At 42.3% G+C, this 11,176-nt stretch overlaps 1 protein-coding gene across 2 annotated transcripts in view; it reads left to right on the top strand.

Moving 5' to 3' along the window:
* The window catches only part of LOC117573983 (protein tincar), a 44,379-nt gene that overhangs the window by 27,162 nt on the left and 6,041 nt on the right, over nt 1–11,176 (top strand). The window contains exons 4-6 of one of the 2 annotated variants that reach the window (XM_034257531.2): nt 357–591; nt 7,820–9,760; nt 10,756–11,170. In XM_034257531.2, coding sequence (XP_034113422.1) covers nt 357–591; nt 7,820–9,760; nt 10,756–11,170 — 2,591 coding nt within the window. The remainder of the gene's footprint in view (nt 1–356; nt 592–7,819; nt 9,761–10,755; nt 11,171–11,176) is intronic. The other variant, XM_034257533.2, reaches the window with a different exon arrangement.

Raw genomic sequence — 11,176 nt, 5'->3', positions numbered from 1 at the left:
TTTTCATTTCATCTCGATTTTACTCCATTTTCTTTTTATTTATAAATAAAAATTCATAATTTCCGTAAGAACTTATACAAAATAACAGCAAAAAAGCAATCAATTAAAATACGTATTTTTCACTTCAATTTAAATTTCTAAACCATAGCAAAATATGTGCAGCAAAGAAACCACTTTATGTGTTTGCCAAGCAACAATAATGGTAAAAGAGTCAGATCAGAGAGTGCTATTGACCTTTACATAGCACTCGGCAGACAATAAATATTGTTGCAGTGAACTCGTAGCTTGTGCTTCTACTTCATGTGTGTGTGCATTGCAACTTATTGTAATCTCGTTCGTTCTCTATTGCTCGACAGGTTGGCAACTTGGCAAACGATGGCATCAAATTGGCAACTGGCGCCAAGGAGCGACGCTGCACTCTGGCACCGCACGATGGCCTCGAGGAGGAGGCACGCGGCGGCACATTGCGCGCTCTGTGGACACACGGCGGACCGACAGCGGCTTTTGTGCACATCCTCATCGCGTTGTGTTTGCTTCTGCCGCGACTATTGCTCGAGGCGCGCATCATTGAGAATGGCCTGTTGCCGAAAGGTGAGTGTAATTAAGTGGTGTGTGTGGTAGCAAAAGAGTGTGTGCTTGACTGAGTGAGTGTGTGTGTTTGAGTGTGTGTATGTGTTTGAGTTGACGTTGGGATTGTAAAGTTGCTGCCAACTGTCAGCGACAATTGCAGCAACATCAGCAAGAGACGCCGCTGAAAAGTATGCAATGAAAAATATTCGAACGAGGCACCGGAAGTTGCTGCAACGCCATTTCATTTTTTATGTGCCCGCCATTTTGGGTCTGCGTCTGCTCTTTTGTTGATGTTGTTTTCGGTTTCTTTCGGTTTATTGCTCAATTGAATTTCAATTTCGCCAGTTCCGCCGCGCGTTCACTATTGTTGCGCATACGCCACGTGGTACACTTTGGTCACATTGTCACTTGATGATGAATGCCATTTAAGTGCCGCCGGCATTGACGAACTGTTTATAATTCAATTGTGTGTGTATGTGAGCAATCAATTTGGTATTTTGCCTGGCATTGTGCACATTTTAATTAAATTATATTGCGGCTAGCGAAATGAAATTCCATTCGACAGTAGTCGGCAGTCACGTATGTAATTGGCCGCCAGACAATCGTCGTCATCTCGACAAATGTGTGATGTGATGTAAGCGTCATTTACATGTCTCTCTGGTTGCCGCATAAAGCTGTTTGGCCAAGAAGTTTAGTGTGTGTGGCGGCGCCTAATATCGTGGCAGCGCTTAGCCAAGTGAACTTAAGGGAATATGTTACGAGAGTACATTGCTTGACTGCTGCCAGTAGTATCTTCAAAGCAATTGCAATCGCTTGGGAAATCTGTTGGCAAAACATATGCATGACTCGCTGCCGTTGCTGCTGCTGCTGCTGCTCGTGATGTTTCTGTTGCTGCCACAGGCAAACAAAAACAAACCCAAACATGCCCAATATGGCCGCGCGCGCACACACACACACAGGCTGGCTAACAACCACAGGAGTAAACATACACCGGTGCACACAGAGACGTACATGAGTTGACAGAGGACAGAGTACAGAGGACGACGGCACGCCCATTATGGGCAGCAATAAGCCATGTTATTAACAGCGCGCGGTGCGGGCGGGCAACCAGGCAACGAATCAACGAACCGAGCCAAAACTGTGCAAATGTTGGCTCAATGAACAGCAGGCAAGCAGGAGTTGGCAGGACACAGAGGCCTCTCTCTCTCTCCCTCTCTCCATTTCTCTCTTTGTGTGCATGTGGCTATGTATACATGTGTACTGAGCGGGCCACTGAGTGGCGTTGATGCTACTCGTAGCACAGTAAACTAATGCCACAGTAAATGATTAAAACAAAGAATTAAAAAACAGTAGAGAACGTGCAGCAAAGCAAGGCAAAAAGTTAGGTTTGTTTGCTGCGAGCTACCGAGATGTGAAAGCCTGAAAAATGCTACAACATTTTTTTATCACATTTGGCATATCCAAGCAGAGTGAAAGCTGAACTATACAGAGAATGTGCTCAGTCTGTTGTTAAAGAGATTTAGATGCAAAGCTACTGAAAATGTATAAGACATGCTCTCAATACAGTCTCGATACTGAAATGGCACACAACAATGGATTAAGAAGGATTTGAAAGCATTTTGACAGAGCATGTTTTAAAAATGCAGACGGACTTAGCAGTTGAGAATGGCATTAAATAAAGATTGTGAAGGTTGATAAGTTTGCTTAGTTCTAATGATTTTTATGAGGTGCAACTTTAAGTTTTTCGTTTATAGATTAACTTAATTTGAGTTCGTTAAGTTAGGTTGAATAATGTTTGTCATTCTTTTATGTATAATAGTAGTATAATTTAACACTTCAATTGTTTTGTTTGTCAGTCAGTAAACATTTGAACAATTTATAAAATGTTTAAATCGAGGATGAAGGTGTTTCACTGCTGCTTAACGAACGTTAGCTGCCAAATGTTTGCTGTCACTCGGAAATCTTCTTGTGAAATGAACTGCAGTCAGTGTGTAAACTGAGCACACTGCACCACGGGGGAAATAAGAGGATTGCAGGACACAGCGGCAGAGCGAATCAAAATTAACTACATTTAAAGTGAGCTGCTGTTGGAGTTGCAGTTGGCATCCATCCGTCCGTCTATCCATCTGTATGTCGGTCTGTTTGTCTGTTGTGAGTTCTGTGCCAATCCCAGTTGCAATCTACGTCCACATTGCTGACAGACTTTGTGGCTGACTGACCGTATGGCGGGTTTATTGAACCGGGCAACGGCAAATGGCAGCAAGATTGAAAAAAAAAAATATAACAACGTGGGGGAAAAAAACGAAACGAAACAAGCGATGAGGGAGATGGAAAAAAATATAGAGCGGCAGGACAAAGCCATCAGCGAAGCGGCATCGAGTTGCGGGAGTAAATTAAAAATGTGGCAGGCGTTCACATTGGCCTCATAAAAACCATGACGAACTGAGCTCCTCGCTTCGTTCAGTTCAGTTGAGTTCAGCTCAGTTTTAAAATCCAGAGTGACCCATGGCACAGAGAGAGGGGACGAGACCCAGCTCACCATGTGATATTTCAATTAATTTCGATTTCTTTTGTTTTGCTTATTCCCCCCGTGCCTGCCTGCATCTCCCGTTTAGTCATAAAGTTGGCTGCACTCCCTCCTGCCACACTTTTGCTCTCTTTGTGTGTTTGTCGCTGTCGCTGACAGAGTTTGCTTGCGGTCCTTGGCTTTAAATCCATGCTGGGAAATTGTTTTCGCGCAACTTGTTGCCCCCACAGTTGCTGCTGCAGCTGCTGTTGATGTTGAAATTAGAAAATCATTGGCACAAATAAAATGTGCAACGCTGCAAAGTCTCTGAAAGCCAAAGTCTTAGCTGCACTCGCCTGTGTCTGGCGGTGGCATAGAGACAGAGAATCGGAGAGAGTGAGAGAAAAGCTCTGGTCAAGTTAAGTGCAATGCCTTGTCGCGACTGCTTTGGCCATTTTAATGCTCGGCTGATATCGCTAGCATTTCATCTCATTCCTCTGGCACTTCGCTTCGCCGTTTGCAATTTGTCAACTTGCGTCTTGACATTCTTTAAGTTACCTCTAAGCCCAAGCTTGAGCCTTTTGTGTGCTCACAAGTTGCCCATTATAATTTCCGTCTGCGCAATTATAAAAACTTTATCCTCTGATTGACTTGTTTTGGTATCCCAAGCTTCACATATATATTTAAATCGAGGGGGGCGCGTTGAGATGTTCCATTTTTTTTTATTATAATTCATTTTCAACTTTTGCATTAGCATAAAATTGGATAACCAAATGCCCAGGCAATTAGGCAGCGCAGCGTTAAATCGTAAAAAAAAAGAAAATACTTTGCAAAAGTTGCCACAAAAATCGCATAAAAATGAAAAGTTGAACTGGGGTTTGAGTTTCGGTTGAGCGTTGAGAACAAGTTCTAACTGCGCAAGAAGAAGGCATTACATTTCATTATTTAATTAAATTATGACGGCAGTCTAATGGCTTGAGGCAAGCTAGAAAGTTACGCATACGCAGCGTTGCACTCGACACATGAAACACGAAACTACGTTAATAATTAATCTAATAAAATAATTTATTTCCGAAATAAATATATGACTTTTTGGCATTATTTAAAATGCCAACTAAAAGTTGAGTGTTGTAACTTTTTTTGAAAAAATAAAACAAGTTTCATAATTAAGCAGTTGCCAACCCATAAATCATACAACTAAATTCGTAATTATTACATGTGCAATCCATGTCGACAACTTTATTACACCCTTTTGGCAGGCGTCATAAAAAGTAGGAAATATAATAAAAAAATAAAATAAAACAAAAGTTATTCCCTTGTGCGAAATCGTGTATTTAATTAAAAGATGAGTAAAAATCAGCGCAGGCGACAATTTTATGGTTAAAATCACTTATACGCCGTGTTGGACTCATAAATAATTAATGCAGACGTTACGAAAACAAATGAAAATTGCGATAGGATGGAGGCGCGCAGCTCTTATGCGCCATATTGAGCGCATAAAAGGCTGCTAAACAGGCGCACTCAAATTACCGAGCAAAACAGCGATGCCAAAGTCGAGGACGAGGGCAAGGTAGCCGGAAGTGGACCAAGATGTTGTGGCCAGCAACATGGAGCATGGCAAGAAACTTATCATTATTCATGCTAAAGACTTAACGAGCGCGCGAGTTTCAGCCATCTAAAGAGATAGAGGCTGAAGGGGAGCCAAGCAGGGAGAAGCATCCTTGCCGGGCTTATCAGCGCAGTGGCAGGGCAACTATTACAGTCACAGCGGGAGAGAAGAGACAAGACAGAGAAGCGATGCTGGGTGGGTTGGGGGTGAATGGGCGTTTGCTTTGCCTTAGGATTTGCGCATTTTCATTACTTTGCCTTCATCCTTCGCTCTATACTGCTGTTCCTTGGCGTTCGGTGTTATTGTCATTGCCATAATCGAGACAAGGATGTGCAGGACAACGATGAGAACGAGGCGAACGATGGGAATGATGGTGGGGCAGTGCGAGGACGACTTTGCCGCTGGGTTAATCTGCAGATTTTCGGTGTTGTCGGTTTTACGAGCCACTTGCCGTTTGCCAACAACGACATATTATTATGGCAGCCATTGTTGTAATCCCCAAGCAATCCCTCCGCACTCACCCCCGTACATCACCACCCCCAAAGTGGAGTCCATCCAACAGCACATCAGTCCCGAGCATTGTCTTTAATATTTGTTCGACAATTTTCATCTTTTATTTCCGAGTTTTGCGAGTTTCTTTGCCGGCTCACCCGCTGGGCATTTTTGGCTTGGCAAGTTCTTTGTGCCTTTAGTGCGCTCTTTAAGCGACGCGCTCGCCTAATAAATAATTTTATGAAAGTGTTAACTTGGCAAAATGTTCGTGTCGGACGCTACTCAAGTTATTAACTGGGCCAGCAGAGCAACAACAGCGAAAGTGGCCCCCAAATCCATAAAATAAACTAATTAGCTAGGCATTATAATTCAGCTTAGCTGCGACATTTATCAGCCTAAACAAACAACCGCACAAGCCAGTTTTTGGCAGCTTTTAATTAATCGATACAGTTTTATATCAATAGTTAGCTATAGATTATAGATATGCAAACAATTTGAACTGAAGTTCTTTCGGGATATTTACGAGCACTTAAAAAAGATGAATGCTTGATAGACTTCTATATTGAGTTCACTCTTAGAAATGCATTAGCCATTGAGCAGAAATTCTTTTCATCAATAGTCTGATATCTTGGGTCAATTAAAATATCAATCTAGTAGCCAAGTGAATTCTCTTTTCCGAAACGATATCTATATTGCAAAGAAACTGAATTAAATGTTGATAGAAGCTTTTACTCTCAAACAACTCGATATTAATTAATAGCCACAATTTTGAGTCAATTCAATTCTTTTAGAATATTTATGACCAGCCATAAAAGATTAATAGTTGATAGGCTTTCAAAGAAGTAACTTGTCACTGACAGAATGAATAAAAATATTAGTAAATACGAAATTCATTAATCATTGACAGCAAATGATATATTGATGCATCTCTTTTGTTCAATAAGAGTGTCAACCTATGATTGCTGTTTTCAATAAGGATATCATCTATACTGCCAAAGAAACTTAATTAAAGATTGCTCGCCGCACTCTCGGATATGAATCAACAACAATTTGAATTACCGAAATGAATATGCAATCATTTGTTTTTATCGCTGGCAACACGTTTCATTAAACTACGTTCATTTACATTGCCATCCGGCAAGCTTAAATTAATATTCATTTGGCTTTTGCCAAACATACACTTGAACAAATTTCATAGGCTTACAAGACCAAAGCAAAAAGAAATATATGCTATATCTCTAGGTTAACGCCCATTAAGTTGGCCAGCGAAAGCCAAAGGTTAGGCCGCCCATTGAGAGACCGCTAGTTAAGGTAGTTGGCGAGAATCGTTTAATGAAACATAAAATCCACAGCAGCATATGCTGTAAATGTGCGCTTAATTAGCCCAACGGGGCTTTTGTACGTGGTATTAGGCAAGTGCTTAGCATTCATCTCTGTTCAACAGCAGCCGCCGAAAAGTAGGCAACACTTTTTGTGGCTAACAAAATGGACATCGTAAAGCACTGCGAAGCGACTGGGTGGAGTTGAATATCTATGGGGGAATAATAAGCAGAAAGCTTACAGATAAGAATGAAGTAAACATATCCTGTAAAGCTTACCAAATCAGTTAAAGTTAAGCTGTGAATTTGGAGTGAAGAAGCTATTAGATGGACTTCAAATAGTTTGCAAGGATTTTTCATATATCTACTATATTAATTTGCTTTGAGGCTCTCAATAGTTTTAATTTCAATTGTGAATTATTGGCCAATATCAGATCAGCTGTATTTTAGAACAATTTTCGAAAGTGCTGCTATCTATTGAAGTTGCTGGTACGCAACATTAGTGTTTATTTTCCGATCAAAAAAAGCGGTCAGCTGGACCTTAGTGAACTGGATAATATATGGCTGAATAATAAGTAGAAATCTTACAGATAAGAATGAAGCACACATATCCTGTAGAGCCAGCAAATATCATCGTATTAAGCTCTGTACTTTAAGCTATCAGATTGACTTCGAATACAAGTATTTGTTGCATAATTATTATATTATTCGCAGTTCAAATTTCATTTGCTTTGAGGCTCTCAATAGTTTCAATTTCAATTGTAAATTATTGTTAAGTTATTGCCCAATATCCGACAATTGTCGTTAATTTTAGTTCAACTTATATGCCTCATTGAGTATTCAAGAGCAATAAGTAGAGGCAACTGGCGTTAACGCCCCATTTAATTAACGTTAGCTGCAAGCGTTTGTCGAGTTGTTTCCGTGCGTAAGCGTATGCTTGTGTGTGTTCAAATACTCATTACCTGCGTTCATATTTATTTAAGACAATGTGTGCATCTGCTTTTATGTGTGAGTGCGTGCGTGTGTGTGTGTGTGCGAGTGTGTGTTGTGCTTGAGTGATTTGCCCGGAACAGAGTCGCTTTACATGTAATCCCTCATCGTGCGCATCAATATTATTGAGCAGTTCAAAGCAATTTAGTTTGTTTCCCCGACAAATCAGGCATGCTGTGTCTGAGGATGTAGCTGCGTCTAATTATACGCACAGCAATCCCTCCTCTTCCCCTCCTCTTCCACCCTCTCTCTAGTCTCTTACTATCGCTATCAATCTCTCGCATCTATCTTTCACTCACTCACTGACTCGAGCTGTTTACTTGTCTATTGCAGAGCAAGTTTGGGCCACAGAATTGGACTTTGTTGTTATCAATAGACGCAATTTGATGGCCATGTCTGTGGTGGGGCCAACGTCGCCCTATCAAAAGCAGCACCAACCACAGCAACAACAGCATCCGCCAAACGTAACCGCAAACAGTTTGGAGCACGATGAGGAGGACTACACCTACAACGATACGATGTTCACAGCAATTCGAGGCAACGGCAACAGCATCAATAATAATTTGTTCCAGCTGACACGTGATAAGGATGGCACTAATGGTAGAAAGGCGGCCAAGACGACGGTAACAACAACTAAGACAACAACAACAACAACAACATCGGCAGCAGCAGCAGCTGGGGGAACAAATGCGGGTGCCATGGGCAAGACAAGATACTTTGAAGTGCCCGATTTAATTAATCGAGATATTGATGAGGAGAACGAGGAGCTGGATGAGCGTGAACGCCAAGAGCTGGAGGAGGCGGCCATTGATGACATTGATGAAGCCAACAATGATGATGATAACGCCAATGATGATGATGGTGTTGTTGCCATTGGCAGAGATGAGGGCACTATTATAATGCCAGACTTTGAGGCGAGCAATGAGTTTGTGCTGCCGAGAGCGACAACAACATCCAAATTGGGTGCTGAAAATTGGCAAAAACTGGGCACATTGGACAAAGCAGCTAGCAAGACAACTACAATAGCCACAAGCAGCAGCAGCAGCAGCACAACGACCGCAAAGGCAACAACAACTAGCTCGACATCAACAACAACTTCGACGACAACAAGCACAACAACAACAACAACAACAGCAAGTCCCAGCACAACCACAATGCCAATTGGCAACAAGCAGCAGCCACAGCACCATCATCACAAGAACAATCGTAAGCACCACAGCAAGCATCACCACAAACAGCGACAACAACAGCAGCAGCAGCAGGAACAAACGCGTCGCCATCACGTGGCCTCACATGAGCAAGCGTTGCTAGAGACTTACAACAACAACAACAACCAGCAGGAGGAGACGACGACGCGCGACAGCAGCATCCATCGAGTCCGCACCGAAATGCTGCCCGATGTCATCATACCCTCGACCCCGGTTTCGAGCAACTCCAAGATTATTGCCATCAAACCGAAGACACAGAAGCGTCGCATCAACAAACGTGCAGCTGCCAAATCTGGTGTGGAAATCGAACCCGAATATTTGCTCAGCTCCAGTGAATTTATCGCCAAGTCGAGCAACGAGCAGCAGCAGCAGGAGAACGAAGATCTTGATATTGATCTGGATGATACGGATTTCCAGGCTCTGCCCGCTGTAACACCAGCAACCAGCTCTTCAGGCAGTAGCAACAACAACAACAATAATCCGGAATTTGTACGTCTCGATGGTTTTGCGGGCATGTTGCAACTCTTCTTTGGCATCGATAAGCCCATCGATGTAAACATCTTTGCCCAGCCACCGAGCGCAGAGTTCGTGAACCTCTTGTGTGCGCTGCTCGTTTGGTCTGTGCGCTATCCGGCCGTGTTTTGGAATACCTCAAAGTCCTTTGCCTGTGTCTTTAGTCTGCAGATGATTGTGGCCGCTTTGGACATTGTGCTCGGCTATGTGGGCGTCTCAAATCTCTACAAGCTGCAAATTTACGCCGAGATTATGCCTGTCCATCAGCCAGGACTCATACTGAATGCCACCGTCACATTGGCTCTCTACTTGCTGGCCACCGCTTTGGTGTTGGCCTCCTCGATGGTTATGTATCTATACGGACATGGCAGATTAGCAACGCGTATGCGAGATCGTTCCATCATCACGCTGAAGGCGAGTCAATCTTGGATTTACTTTGCTCATTGTGCTTCGTTGTGCTTTGTGCTGGCTCTGGCTGTGGTCAAGGCGCCGCTGCTCAACGATCTCAGCGCCACCTACAAGAACAATCTGCATTGTCCCACTTTTCTGGCAGGTGAGTTGATGTTCAGATTTAAGTTAATCTAAGGAGTATCTTAGCAGAGAGTAAAATAAACTGAAACAAATATAAAAAATTTTGTATCAATGCAAAACAGTGCGGTCTTGATATTGAAATATACCAAAATTATATACCGCAAAATACTAAAAATATACCGAAAGTTATTTTTGGTATTTTGATGTAATACTGATTAATATACCCAATATAGCTTTTGGTATATTTAATATAATACTAATCAATATACCAAATATAGCCTTTGATATATTTGATATACCAGGTATGGTATATTGATATAACTAAAGGTTATATTATATCAATATACCATACCTTTCGTATATTTGTAGTATTTATGCGGTATATTAATTATAAAATATACCATGGAACGTAAAATATAGCGTGTATAAAAAGAACGTTATTCAAAGCAAACTTAACTCAGTTAAAATAGTGAAAAAGGATTATGAAATTAAAAGTGATATACAGAAGAAACTATCAGAAAATTTTATAAACTCTGCAAGCTATTCATTATTATACGCTAGCTAAACTAATTAATTGTCTGCTTGAGCGAGTTGAGCTAATGACGCACTCGGAAACAAAGACTTAACTGGCTTAATCGAGTCACTCAACTGAAGAGCAGAGAACTGTGACTGTCAAAGCCAAAGGAAGCAACAGGCTTTGACAGTTAGTTGGACAGGTTTAGAATTACCCCGCAAGCGGATGAGTCAGCCATAAGCCATGTTATAACACCTTGAACTCGGACTGTCATCGTCGTCGTCGTCAGTTCATAAGCCAATTAGCGGCATTGTTTCGTAGTCTTTTTGCCATTAATCGACGGCACAAAAGGCTGTGTATCAAATGACCAGACCAGGTTCAATCGCAACTCGCCAACTTGGCTTTGACTCAATTAACGTATCTTATGTTGCCTGCCACGAATCGTTTAATCATCTTTCTCTCGTTCTTTCTCCGCATTCCATTTGTTTGTTGTTCAACTTCAGCTCTCGTGGGCGTTACGCATCTGTTGCTATGGATTGTCGTCTGGCTGTGTCTGAGCATCAAACGGCGCTGGCATTTCAAGCTGCCACCACTGGATCACACATATGGCGGGCTTTTGAACAAGGGCAGTGCCCAGCCGCTGCTCATGTCGAGCGGCCAACGGACGGGCAGTAATTCGAGTAGCGGTGCCAACTCGACAAGTACCACAGTTAATGGCACTGACAACTCTAAACCGGATATGATGAGCACGGCGACCAGCACGGAATTAGGTGGCATGGGTCTTGTGGCACAGGAGGATATCTATTGGCCAAAGTTGACGCCCAGCTCGCCAAAGCTGAAGGTCACCTTCAATGAAGTTACGAGTACGTCTGATGATGTCCTACTAATTGGTGACCAAGAACAAACTGATGGCAAGCGGTAAAA

The sequence above is a fragment of the Drosophila albomicans genome, chromosome 2R (assembly GCF_009650485.2).
Source record: "Drosophila albomicans strain 15112-1751.03 chromosome 2R, ASM965048v2, whole genome shotgun sequence".
NCBI classification, from domain to species: Eukaryota; Metazoa; Arthropoda; class Insecta; order Diptera; family Drosophilidae; genus Drosophila; species Drosophila albomicans.
This window is presented reverse-complemented; position numbering and strand designations above follow the sequence as displayed.